Genomic DNA, 14,460 nt, shown 5'->3' with positions numbered 1-14,460 from the left:
CGGTTTTGATGCGAAAATCGTGCCGATTTCACACCAAATCACAATTCTCCAGTGCCTCAACAAGGCAATCCACTCTGCACGTACAGTAAACGCCATTGGCATATCATCAGCTAACCTGACCCGGTCTTCTCCGGGGCCTCAACTGGGGCGAATTCCAGACGACAAGGTTCACTTGCGCTTTTAAAAATTGAGAAACCGGCGGGTGAAGTAGGACACGGAGAGGTGCGACCATGGGCTGCCGGTCCCAACACTGGCAGGGTTGGGTGTGACCAGGGCCGGTTTTAAGCCTATTTGACCAATTTTATCAAATTGGGCCCCGCACCTTAAGGTGCCAGCGGCGACAGAGTTACCGTTTGAAGCCTTTTCTGTATTCTAACAGTCGCATCAGGTGAAAGAAGTTTTTCAAAACTAAAACTGATTAAAAAAATAAAACTTTCATATTGTCTTTCAAAATTTTAGTATATCAAGCATTTAATGTTTTTTTTTGGTTAAAGATGAGCATACTACACGAAATATAAACATACATAAATTTTTACTTTTGTAGAGTAGGGGCCCCGCCATCACTTTTCTAATTGGGCCCGCAATTCCTAGCACCGGCCCTGGGTGTGACCAGGCACGAAGCGCCATTGCTGCGTATTGCAAGACAGCCATCTTGTTGCGCACCACACTGACCACGCACCTTGACCCCTGGTTCTGCAGAATGCCACCGGCCGCATGGGTGCTCTCACCCCACCACCCATGCAACCAGCTCCCACTGCCGTACTCCACCCTTTGCCACACCCCCCCCTCCCAAACTGGCCACCATCTGCAGACGGGCATCATGCAGTCTGCCCAAGGGCAATGGCCACACTAGCCCCTACAGGGGGGCAGCGGAGCGTACCGCTGGCATGGGCAGTACCAGCTGACAGTTGCCCTGGCAGCAGGGATGGATGCAAGAGCCAGAGCTCCCCCCCCCCCCCCCCCCCCCCCCCCGTATCAAGGGGGCATGGGTGCGGGGATTTTGAGGGGGGGGGGGCAGAGTCCGAAGTGCGAACCAGGGGCATTGTGTAGCCCATTGGACATGGGTGGGCACAGGGGTATGCACCATGCTAACATGTTTGCCTTTCACCCCTTGCAGATAATGGATTTAGGATTACAAACATCAGTGGTGGCCTTCCTCCTAGTCGCCGCAGTCCTAGGGGATGCACTGCGGCTGTACAAGCTGGAGCTGCTCGAGGAGGAGGAAATTGCAGCCGCAAAGCATGCAGCAGCAGAGCAACAGGAGGCAGCCGCTGAGGATGGACAGCCGGCCACCTAGCAGCTGAGGAGGAGGAAGAGGAGGTGCAAAGAAGGCGCCACATGAGGCCTCGTGTGAACTGACAGTGCCTGTTATTTGAGGACCTGGCGAACTGGGCATGCCGTTGAAGACTCCGGCTGAGTAGGGGGACAGTGTGACCTATCTGCAAGATCATGGCGCACCTGGCACTGCAGGGGAATGGGGGAGGACACCCTCTCCAGCTGGCCATTAAGGTGACAGTCGCCATGAGCTTCTACGCAACGGGTTCCTTCCAGGAGCTGAAAGGGGACCTGTCCAGGATCTCTCAGAGCTTGATGCACAGGTGCATCCGCGCCATCAGAGGCCCTTCTTGTGGAGTCGGCACAATACATCCATTTCAATTTGGACCAAGCCCACCAGAATGCCCGGGCAGCAGGGTCACCGCAATCGCCAAGATGCCCCGGTCCCAAGGAGTGATCGACAGGATGCATGTCGCCCTATGAGCACCTGAAGATGACAGGCCGCTCTACACAAACCGAAAGAGGTTCCACTCGATGAACATGCAGCTAGTGTGTGACCATCAGATGTGCATCATACACGTCTGCACCCAATACCTGGGCAGTGTCCAAGGCCCCTTCATCCTCGACGTTTCTCGGCCTCTTCGAGGTGCACCTCTGTCTGGGGGGTTGGCTCCTGGGCGACGGAGGGGTTTTCGCTGCAGTCCTGGCTGATGACGCCTATTCAGAGGCCACAGACCAACAAGGAGACACGCTACTTGATGGCTGGTTTAGCTCAGTGGGCTGGACAGCTGGTTTGCGATGCAGAACAAGGCCAGCAGCGCGGGTTCAATTCCCATACCAGCTCACCTGAACAGGCACCAGAATGTGGCGACTAGGGGCTTTTCACAATAACTTCATACTTGTGACAATAAAAGGTTATTATTAAGACAACGCCCATGCAGCAACCAGGGGCATGATCAAGCAGTGTTTCGGCATCCTGAAGATGCGGATCAGGTATCTGGACTGTTCAAGAGGGGCCCTCCAGTATGATCAAAAAGAGGGTCACCTGCATCATGGCAGTCTGCTGCATCCTCCACAACATCGGGCAGCAGAGGGGCAACGTGCTGGAGGAGGAGGATGAACGCCTGTTCTCATCCTACGAGAAGGATGCGGGAGAGGGCGGGGATAGGCAGGACATGGGACCCGGGCAGACACAGGGGCCACACTACGTTTGCGCCTGGGCCAACGTGCACGGGACTCTCTGATTGCCTCCAGGTTCACTGTCGGGGGAGAAGGCCTCATCCCACTTTACATCTATGTTGTTTGTATCAATGTGTACCACAACCACTGGCAGTTCATCCTCGAAATGTCCTGTAACCACTCCAAGACATTCTTGACCCTAGCACCAAGGAGGCAGCCTGCCTTGCCATCCTGGAGACGTGTTTGCAGCCACAGAAACGCCCATCTGTTCCCCTTACAATTAAATCCCCTGTAACTATTGCATTCTGACATTCTTTATTCCTCCCCTCTGCAGCACAACCGTGGTGCAAACAATTTGGTTGTTGCTGCTTTCCCCTGAGATGCCATTTCCTTCAACAGTACCCAAAGTGGTACATCTGTTTTCCGGGGGAATGGCCACAGGAGATTCCTGCACTGCCTACCTAGTCCTCTTGCTCTGCCTGGTGGTCATCAATTCCCTTCCCACTTTTGGAATCTGAGCAGTACAAAAATATGTTGCAATGAAAATAGAAGGCATATGGGGAACACCTCATGAGGAACGTTTAAGATTTCTTGAATTTCATGGGGGGGGGGGGGAGACCAAAATGTACCGGGGGGGCGGGATTTCATTGATGCTGTCACGGTAACTAACAGGTTACACCTCTGTGGCCTCAAACACACCCTTGGTAGGTTTTAATATAATGAGGCAGCACGTAGACATGGCTGCCTCACATTTGTGTATATGTTTCCTGTGTGTTTTGACCTTTTCTGTTTTGCTATAAACACAAATTAAAAATTTTTTAAATGCTTACGGAATTACAATCTTTAAAGAGAAGACCGGTTTTTGATTGATTGAAGTTTATAAATAAAAATTTCTAAAAGTTGATACATGGCCTTACTATCGCTAAGCCTGAAAAATTTGTTACTTGTAATTATGGGTGGCACAGTGGCACTGTGGTTAGCACTATTGCTTCACAGCACCAGAGTCCCGGGTTCAATTCCCACTTGGGTCACTGTGCGGAGTCTGCACGTTCTCCCCTTGTCAGCGTGAGTTTCCTCCCACAAGTCCCAAAAAACCTGTTTGTTAGGTGAATTGGACATTCTGAATTCTCCCTCAGTGTACCCGAGCAGGCGCAGGAGTGTGGCGACTAGGGGATTTTCACAGTAACTTCATTGCAATGTTAATGTAAGTCTACTTGTGACAATAATAAAGATTTTTATTTTAAATTTCACTATTTTGCATGGTCATCAGCATAAACTTCGGTAATTTGGTTCACATCTTCATATTCGTAACTTCTTTTCACATAGAATTGTCAATTTTTGGAAAGCTTTGCCTGATTTTGTTTGAAAATGCTGAAAATTTTGAGACTTTTAGAACACTTGTTAAAACGTGGGGTGCAATCTAGCGGCCGCATTGTGCCCGAACTATGGCACGCCCAATAGATGCTGTAGGATCCCTCTCCAAGGATCTGATGTCTTTCAAATACAATCTTGAAAGACATCGCAATCGGAATCCTGCCCATCATGGGCGGGGTCAGTATTTGGCAAATCTGTATATTAGAGCGAGTGTTTAAAAAAGGATTCTGTTTTTTCTAGGAAATAGCAGGTGAAATTGACCAGAGGAATGTGGATGACTGGACAGGTCTCTGGGGAGTTAATGTGCTTTTGCAGCCTGCAGAGATCATTTGTTTTTCAGCTTAGGGAGATCAGTTCATTGCTGGGTGGAGCCCAGAAAGGCAGAGGTGGGTTGAGTTTGCAGAAGCTTTGAAAGAGAGAGGAGTTGAATTCGGATCTGCCTGACTGAGTCCACAATTCTTATCCAGTAGGATAGTTTAAAAAAAAAGAATAATATTCAAAGCTGAGCAGACAGAGCGGCATGGGTCACAGTGGTTAGCACTGCTGTCCATGGCGCCACGGTCCCAGGATCGATCCCAGCCCCGGGTCACCGTCCGTGTGGCGTGTACACATTTTTCCCATGACTGCATGGGTTTCACCCCCACAACCCAAAGATGTGCAGGATAGGTGGATTGGCCACACTAAATTGCCCCTTAATTGGAAATATAATATTTTAAAAAATAAAGCAGAGCAGTCTTGTCTGAAGGCAAGAGGCTGGAACAGCCTAGTGGATGCAGCTGTTTGGAAATATTCAGCCGACTGAAGGTGTTCCAACTGGAGAAAATCTGTTTTATAAAGCCAAGTATTACACTATGCCTTACTAATTTTAAACTGGATTAAGAGCTGTATGTTTTGGTGACTTCCAGTGATGGCCATGGAGTGAGTAGTCGCACATTAATTGGCTCTCTGACCGAGATTACATTTTTTGACCCATTTTGCCCTTTTTGTGGAGTATTATGTCGGAGGAAAACAAGGCAATAGTGAGTCTCCTCCAGCAAGGAATGACTAATCCCTACAAAACGAGGAGTGCAACAAGTAATGGGCAACAGTCAGACCAGGAGGATTCTCAAGGTGCGACAGAGGAAAAGATGATGGACAGCCCTTTGGCGTCGCTGCCCACACAATGGTCAACAGCAGCACAGGAAGGAGGTCTCGGAAGATTTGGCTATGGTGGCAGAGCCAATCCGAGCTGCCCGAGATTGAGTGGAGCAGAGGCTGGAAGCACAGAATGCGTCGCTCCAGAAGGTGGAATAGTCAGTGGCCGACCTCGAGGACCGTTTGGCCTCGCTGGGAGGCTAAAATGCTGATGATGGCAGAGGTACAGAAGAAATTATGGGAGAAGGTGGACGACCTGGAGAATGACTCCAGGAGCCAGAATCTTGGGATCATGGGGCTGCCTGAAGGGATTGAGGGGACACAGACTGCAAAATATGTGGCTCGGATGTTCAAGAAGCTCGTGGGGGAGGTGGTCTTTGACCAACCTCCTGAAGTGGATCGGGCACATAGATCGCTGAGGAGGAGGCAGAAAGCAAGAGAGCCGCCGAGCGTGGTCATCGTGCGGCTACACTGCCACTTGGACAAGGAGAAGATCCTGCGTCGGACGAAGGAGACAAGGCAGTATACCTGGGAAGGTCAAGTAGTTCACACCAGCAAGACATGGGAGCAGAGCTGGCCAAGCAGCGGGTCAGGTTCAATAAGGTCACGGCGACCCTATTCAGGAATAAAGTGCAGTTCGGGTGCTGTATCCTGCTCATTTGTGGGTCACATTTGAGGGATAAGGACATTACTTTGATACACTGGAGGAGGCGACTAAGTTCCTAAGGGACCATGGATTGTGGGTCTCAAGAGAACATAGAACTTGGGTGGATCATCTGTGAAGCAAATTGGAGCTGCTGTTCTAAGGGAGGGAGGAGAACTGTTTATGTTTGTGCCAGGTTATAATGCTTGGCTTTAGTTAGTTATCGGTGTTTGATGGCAGAGCAATGTTTAGCACTACTACTTCGCGGCGCTGAGGTCCCAGGTTCGATCCCGGCCACAGATCACTGTCCGTGTGGTGTTTACACATTCTCCCAGTGTCCGCATGGGTCTCACCCCCACAAACCAAGAGATGTGCAGGATTCTTTCCTTAATTGGAAACAAATTCTGAGGCACTTTAAATTATTATTTTTTAAAGTTATCTGTGTTAAGGTAAAACTGTTGTAACTTCTTATCCACCCAACATTGGGTGCAATGTTTGAAGTAAATTAACATGAGAGGTTTCTGGTGGGTAGCATTGGGGAGGAGAGGTGGGGATGAAGGGGTACAGGGGGACACAGAGGTTGGCAGAGTGTGTGGTGGTTGGGGGGGGGGGGGGGGGGGGGGGGGGCACGACTGGTGCAGAGAGGGAGTGGTTTTCTTTGTTTGTGGCTGGGGGGACATTTGTTGTTTGGGTTGGGGGAACGCATGGGGACTGAATGGGCCGATTGAGAGGCCCCACAATATTAACAGGTTTATATAAACATGGCAACCGTCTCCAGGCTGCAAGTGAAGGTAAGATAAGGTCAGGTAAAGTCACCATCGTCCCAGATGACCATCGGCTTCTTTCCCGTTTGAGGGGGAGAGCTGACTGGTGGTGATTTAACCTGAGGATCACCACATCTCAGGCGAGGGGCAAGGTTGAAAAGTCAGGCTTTCATGAATAAGAAGAGCAAGCTCAAAAGCTCATGAAATATTGTCGGGTTGAAAGCCAATATTGTCGGGTTAAATGCCAATATTGTCGGGTTGAATGCCAGTTTAAGCTCCGAAATAAGCACAAGTCTGTACAGAAGGAATTTTTTTTTTTAAATTTTAAAAGAGTACCCAATTCATTTTTTTACAATTAAGGGGCAATTTAGCGCGGCCAATCCACCTAGCCTGCACATCTTTGGGTTGTGGGGGCGAAACCCATGCAAACACGGGGAGAATGTGCAAACTCCACAAGGACAGAGACCCAGAGCCGGGATCGAACCAGGGACCTCGGCGCCAAGAAGAAATTTTTAACATCAAATAGTTATGCCTATGGATTGTTTTGTTGATGAAAGCTGGAAAAAAATCTTTGCACAATTTTGCTTTGCCAACAGTAACACACAGTACTTGATGCAAGCTTTAATGAATTTAGTTACAGAAGATGCTAGCCCTGCTGAACTTAAATCATTAACTCTGTTTCGGGCAGATAAAAGCAATAGTGATGGCAACATGCAATGGACAGCATTAAAGCTTAGCACTATATTGGAATTTGACCCACCATCAACAATAGGTTATAGACAATCATAGAATTTATAGTGCAGAAGGAGACCATTCGGCCCATCGAGTCTGCACTGGCTCTTGGAAAGAGCACCATGCCCAAGGTCCACACCTCCACCCTATCCCCATAACCCAGTAACCCCACCCAACACTATGGGCAATTTTGGACACTAAAGGCAATTTAGCATGGCCAATCCACCTAACCTGCACATCTTTGGACTGTGGGAGGAAACCGGAGCACCCAGAGGAAACCCACGCACACACGGGGAGAACGTGCAGACTCCGCACAGACAGTGAACCAAGCCGGGAATCGAACCTGGGACCCTGGAGCTGTGAAGCAATTGTGCTCATAACAATGCTACCGTGCCACCCTAGGGTATTCCACCAGACTGTATAGATGATGTTAGGATTCTGCCAGATAAATGTTTATGTTCTTGAATGAAACTGGTTCTCCCAGGGTATATAAAAGAGAAAGGTAAATTACTACAGATGCTGGAATCTGAAACAAAAACTGAAAATACTGAACAATCTCAGCAGGTCTGACAGCATCTGTGGAGAGAGAATGGAGCTAATGTTTTGAGTCTGGATTACTCTTTGTCAAAGCTGGAGAGAAGTGGAAATAGGGTCAAATTTATACTGTTGTGGGGAGTGAAGCAGTTTGGCTGGGCAGAGGGCCAGCGATAGGTGGAGATTGATCCCAATGCATAAGCTTTTTCACCTGGAAATTTGTTTCCTGAAGTTGAGAAAAGTCAGCAACAGACAACTCCAGAATTATTGTGCATTTTCAATGCTCAATCTCTCCGGACAGCAGCAGATTGATGTGAACTTATAAACTTTAAAAATTAAACCTAGAGTATTTCAAGAAAACTAGACACTATAAAATATGGAACTAAAATACTGGTAACCAATGTCTACATTAGAATCAATTTTTATACTTCTTGACAAATTAATACATTAAATAAGTGTCCAGTATGAATGTTTGCAGAACTGCATTAATTGTTTAGCTGCCAAAACACAACCTCATTGTACCAAATTCCGAACTCATTCAAAAGGATATTAAGTCTAATAATGTGCTGTGTGTTCTGTCACTCATGCAGAGTTGAGCTACCATTTCGGCTCTCAGGATCTCATCATCTGTCATTCCTGAAATAAAAGTGAATACAGTTTAAGGTACTGATGGAGCCTGTAGATTAATACAAATTGTCATTTTTGACACAAAATTTATTACCGCATAATATTTTCTAGATTGTAGTTCAGAAAATCAAATAGCCTGATTCATGAACAATATAGAGTTATGAAAATTGTTACAATTCACAGAGATATTCGGCATTTGCAGAAAGTAATACTTCATAGCCTTGACAAGATTTTAAAAGGTGACTACAAGATTCAATTATCAGATTTTTAAATATTTCACCAGACTGTATAGATGATGTTAGGATTCTGCCAGATACATGTTTATGTTCTTGAATGAAACTATTGTTAAGATGACCAAGGACAATTACATATTCAAACTGTACATAAACAAACTGATCAAAGCAAATTACTGCAGGTCTGAAACAAAAACAGAAACTACTGGATAATCTCAGCAAGTCTGACAGCATTTGTGGAGAAAGGAAAACCTAACATTTTGAGTCTGACAGGGGAAGACCAAACGGGGTTTGTAAAGGGCAGGGGTGCCCCCTCTCTCCACTGTTGTTTGCTCTGGCCATAGAACCATCGGCTATGGCGTTATGAGCTTCCAGGAACTGGAAAGGGCTGGTCCGGGGAGGAGGCTGGAGCATTGGGTCTCGCTTTGCACAGATGACCTGCTCCTGTACATTTCGGACCCGTTAAGAGGGGATGAGGGAGATTATGCAGATCTTAGGGGAATTTGGCAGATTTTCGGGGTATAAATTGAGTATGGGGAAAAGCGTGATCCAGCCGAGGGGGCAAGAGAAGACACTGGGAGGGCTGCCGTTTAGAATAGTAGGAAGGAGCTTTCACTATCTGGGAATCCAGGTGGCACGGGAATGGGAGACATTGCACAAATTAAACTTGTCCCGGTTTGTAGGACAAATGAAGGAGGGCTTTCGGAGATGGGACATGCTCCCGCTGTCACTGGCGGGGAGGATACAGACCGTGAAAATGACGGTCCTCCCCAGATTTCTGTTTGTCTTTCAGTGTCTCCCCATCTTTATCCCCAGGGCCTTTTTTAAACGGGTGAATAAAATGATTTGGGGCTTTGTTTGGGCAGGTAAAACCCTGCAATGAAGAAAGTGTAGTTGGAGCGTAGTCGGGGTGGGGGTGGGTTGGCGCTGCCGAACTTTTGTAACTAAACTGGGCGAATATAGCCATGATTAGACAGTGGGTAGTGGTGGTGGTTTGTGGTGGTGGTGGTGGTGGGGGGGGGGGGGGGGGGGGGGGGGGGGTGTCGGGTCTCGCCAGGCCAGTACTCCAGAAGCCCGATGGTAATGGCGGCTCTGAGTGTATGTGGGGCAGTGGAGGAAATATAGCAGAGTGGAGGGAGCTTCGGTCTGGGCCCCGATTTACAACAACCCATTGGTTTGTGCCGGGAAGGCTGGATGGAGGGTTTCAGTGATGGCAGAGAGCAGGAATTGAGAGGATGGGAGATTTATTTTTAGACGGGAGCTTCCCCAGCTTGAAGGATTTGGAGGAGAAATTTAAACTGCCAGCAGATAATGGGTTGAGATCTGCAGGTACGGGATTTTCTGAGAAGGCAGGTTCCGACCTTCCCGCTCCTGCCACCAGGGGGATACAGGACAGGGTAGTTTCCAGAGCATGGGTGGGAGAGGGGAAGGTATCAGATATCTACAAAGAACTTCTGGAGTCGGAGGAAACTCAGATAGAGGAGCTAAAGGGGAAGGGGGGAAATGAGCTGAGGGGGGAGAGAGTGGCGGGTCTGTGGGCGGATGCCTTAAGCAGGGTTAACACATCCTCATTATGCGCCAGACTTAGCCTCATACCATTTAAGGTAGTCCGCCGGGCCCACATGCCAGCGGCTAAGATGAGCACGTTTTTCGGGATAGAGGACAAGTGTGCGAGGTGCGCGGAAGGTCCGGCAAATCATGTCCACATGTTTTGGGCAAGTCCGAAGCCGAGAGGGTTTTGGCAGGGTTTTGCTAAGGCTATGTCCACGGTACTTAAAACACAGGTGGTGCCGAGTCCAGAGGTTGCGATCTTTGGAGTGTCAGAAGTCCAGTGGGCCAAAGAGGCTGCGTTTTGGCCTTTGCCTCCCTGGTAGCCCGGAGACGGATTCTGTTAATGTGGAGGGACTCGAAGCCCCCAAAATTGGAGACCTGGGTTAGTGACATGGCTGGGTTTCTCAATCTCGAGAAAATAAAGTTCGCCCCAAGAGGGTCAACGTTAGGTTTCGTCCGGAGGTGGCCGCTGTTCATCGACTTTCTCGGAGAAAATTAACATGTCAGCAGAGGCAGAAATCTAGGGGGTGGTTAGGCTATTGTTTCATTGTTGGGGGTGCGAAGAACGTGATAGGGATGGGAATGTTTATGTACCATATTTTGTTATCATTAAAAAAACTATAAATACCCTAATAAAATGTGTTTTTTTTTAAAAAACATTTTGAATCTGGATGACTCTTTGTCAAAGCTGGAGAGAACTGGGAATAAGATCAGATTTATGCTCTTGTGAGGCGGGAGTGCGTGGAGCATGGGCGGGATAGAGGGTTAGTGATAGGTGGAGATTGACAAAGTAGTTGTGGACAGTAATACAAAGGAAATGTAAATGGTGGTGATAATGACGAAGAATGGTGCTGATAGAGGCACCTGAAAAGATCAGAATGTGTGAATGGCAGAGCAAAGGTGAGCAAGTGTGTCAAAGGGCAACCCGAACAGCGTACAGATGGCCTGGGTGGGTGGGAACAATGGTGAGTGAAAAACAGACCAATGGAAAAAATAGAAATAAATTGATAGAAATATAATTGGGGTGAAGGTGGAGGAGAGACTTCACAATCGGAAGTTGTTGAACTCAATGTTAAGTCCTGAAGGCTATAACGTGCCTAATCGGCAATTGAGGTGCTGTTCCTCCAGTTTGCACTGGGCTTCACCTGAACATTACAGCAGGCCAAGGACAGACATATGGACATGAGAGCAGAATGGGGAGTTGAAATGGCAAGCAACAGGGAGGTCTGGGTCCTGCTTGTGGACGGAACAAAGGTATTCTGCAATGCATTCACCCAGTCTGCGTTTAATCTCTCTAATATAGAGTAGACTGCATTGGGAGCTGTGGATGCAACAGGCTAGATGAACAAACTGATGTTTAGCTTAGGACAGGGCTTTACAACTAACTTTTCAAGCAGTGAGTGAAGTTCGCCTAAAATGCAGTGAGCTAAAAATTTAGGTAGTATAGTAATCTACAATTTGTTTTGCTCCATGGGTCTCCCTGTTATACTCTTTTCCAATTGCTTCTTTCATGATTGCTTAAGATACTTCAGTTTGAGTTAATCACGAGATATTTTCTTTATACCCTCTCATTTAGGAAAATAGAATAAAGGCCTTGGTCCTGGGGGGTCGGTGAATCGCCCGGAGCCGGCGTCAATCCCGCCCCCGCCGTGTCCCGAATTCTCTGGCCCCCCCGAGATTCAGCAGGGGCAGGAATTGCGCCGTGCCGGTCGGCGGACCCCCGCGCCGATCGACGGGCCTCCCGCGGCGATTCACCGGACTGCAATGGGCCGAAGTCCCGCTGCTGACAAGCCTCTCCCGCTGGCGGGAATCAAAACACCTACCTGACCAGCGGGGTTGGCGGCGCGGGCGGGCTCCGGGGTCCTGGGGGGGGCGCGGAGCAAGCTGACCCCGGGGGGTGCCCCCACAGTGGCCTGGCCCGCGATCGGGGCCCACCGATCAGCCGGCGGGCCTGTGCCGTGGGGGCACTCTTTTTCTTCCACCCCGCCATGGCCTTCACCATGACGGGGGCAGAAGAGACCCCCTCCCCTGCGCATGCGCCAGTATGACGTCAGCAGCCATGACATACCGGCGCATGCGCGGACTTCCGCCAGCCGGCAAAGGCCTTTCGGCCCCTGCTGGCGGGGCGCCAAAGGCCGTTCGCGCCAGCCGGCGGAGCGGGAGGCACTCCGGCGTAGGCCTAGCTCCTCAATGTGAGGGCTTGGCCCTTAAAGGTGCAGAGAATTCCACACCTTTGGGGAGGCCAGACGCTGGAGTGGTTCACGCCACTCCATCCCGCCGGGACCCCCCGCCCCGCCGGGTAGGGGAGAATCCCGGCGAAGATGTTTCAAGAGCATGGTCAGAGCGGTTTTCACAATGGACCCGCTGAGTAGAAATCTATTATCTAAGTTCTTGCTAGGAACAAGAAATCTTTATGCCTCAGAGTTTGCTGGGAGGGGCTCTTCTACATTAGGGTTAGAGTGAGAGCCATATGGAAGAACAGTCCAAGTTCCCTAAACTTCAGCTTTATGGCCAACACAGCTATGGGAAACTAAGGATTGACACCTCTCTGGCTGAATTTGGAAGCAGTCATTGCCTTACTTTCTCCCCTGCCCCAGAAACCACCACCCTCACAGATCTCCAAAGGCCAAGCACCAGAAACATCCCATGGAACAATTAGCATTAGTTATTTTCAGAGAAGCCTGCGTTAAAGTTCGGCACGTTACCCTCTTCCACAGCACACTGCAGTCAGCAGTGGCTGAGAGACAATCAGTGCAAGTGGCCTCACAGCACAACCCGGGAACTATCTGAGATAATTAACTTTTGCTTAAGGGGAATCATGACTTTCCAGCAACTTATCACATTTCTTCTGGCTCTACTGCAATAATCTTTCTAGGATCCTGTGTTCTTTTATTCTTTCAATACACCAGCAGCAAATAAGCTGTTTATAATGTTATCAACAAAGCATAAAGTTCACCCACAGAGATCATCTGCTTTGTTTCTCTTCCTTATAATACCTAAGGGACAGGATCTGGACTATCAACTAATGAATAATGTTGGCATTAAACCTACAGCCCCTCAAATCCTTGCAAACAACAAGTAGGAGCGGGTCAGGGGAGAGCTGTCAAGTTCACATCTGTCAAAATTCAAAGGAGACTGATCGCGAGGCTTGCTCGTCTCCTGTCTTGGACAAGTAGTATTACAAGTAGTATTGTAATATTACTTGCAATATTATAATATAAATTCAAAAGTTAACAGGGCTCGGCATATCTAGCAGCAAAATGGAGACAGGAGCAGCCAGCTACAAAAGGTAATTGGTTTTTCGAGTCTTCCTTGTGGGTCAGAAGGAGAATTACTCTCTCTGGCCCCTCAAGCACAATTTAAGCCTCCTTTTAGCAAATTGCGGCCTCCCTCATTGCCAACAATCAATTATATATTTGTTATCATATTCTGAAGATTGACTGAACGTCAATGGGAACGTCAACTCGAAAGCGACGAGAGTACAATCCAATGGCAAAATTGTTCAGGTTATTTTTCACCTCTCAGCTTTTTCCATTTTATTTTCTCTTAAAGACAGTGATAGGTGCCAAAATATCATTCAACATGTTATCGCAAGTATCAAGTACCTCATCTGAATGGCAATTCTTCAGTTAGAATCAGCTAGCTCTACACACTTGAAATTCTCCGACCCTCTGCGCCGAAATCGCAATCGGCGCGGGGGCGGAGAATAACCCAAAATAGGTCCCGCCGACCGGAGAATCGCCGCCAGTCGCGCGCTCGTGATCGATGCAATGCAAGTCGGGGGCCGTTGAAAGCGACCCCCGTGGCAATTCTCCGCGCTCGACAGGCCGAGTGCATGCCGAGTTCTGCCGACGTGGTTCACATGTGGTCCCACCCGGCGTGACCTCAGTGTTCTGGCTACGGGGGCCGTCCTGGAAGGGGGGGGGGGGGGGATCTGACTGCGGGGGGTCTCCACAGTGGTCAGGCCCGCGATCGGTGGCTACCAATCGGCGGGCGTACTCTTTCCGGAGGTGGTCTATGTTCCTCTATGCCGGGCCACTGTAGGGTGCCGCCATGTTGTGCGGGGGCCGGCGCGAAGACAGCCGACGCGCGCATGCGCAGACCCGCGGTCTGTACAGCAGGGCCCCACCGGCAGCCGGAGCTGCGGGATGCACGCCAGGGTCCTGCTAGGCCCCTTGAGGACGGGGAAATCACCCTGGACTTTCTAGGGAAAAGTACGGAGTGATTCCCGCCCGTTTTCCGGCGGGTGTGAGGACTTAGTCCCCAGTAGGGAGAATCCCGCCCAAGGCGTCAGACAGAAAATGGGAACCCTGTACATTTTTCAACTCCCCATGCCCATAGTGAAGTTGAATGTAGTATTTAGCACAGACCAGTAACTGAAATTGGGGCATTCCAGGTCTGTATATATCAAAAT

General features: G+C 49.1%; 1 protein-coding gene across 1 annotated transcript in view; it reads right to left on the bottom strand.

The window, feature by feature from the left end:
- Positions 1 to 14,460, bottom strand: part of ubr3 (ubiquitin protein ligase E3 component n-recognin 3) — a 466,944-nt gene that overhangs the window by 331,742 nt on the left and 120,742 nt on the right. Inside the window, exon 17 of the mRNA XM_038790293.1 lies at positions 8,186 to 8,271. Within this exon, the coding sequence (XP_038646221.1) occupies positions 8,186 to 8,271 (86 nt within the window). The remainder of the gene's footprint in view (positions 1 to 8,185; positions 8,272 to 14,460) is intronic.

This window comes from Scyliorhinus canicula, chromosome 2 (assembly GCF_902713615.1).
Source record: "Scyliorhinus canicula chromosome 2, sScyCan1.1, whole genome shotgun sequence".
Taxonomy (NCBI): domain Eukaryota; kingdom Metazoa; phylum Chordata; class Chondrichthyes; order Carcharhiniformes; family Scyliorhinidae; genus Scyliorhinus; species Scyliorhinus canicula.
The sequence above is the reverse complement of the archived record's forward strand: the minus strand, read 5'-3'. Positions and strand labels throughout refer to the sequence as shown.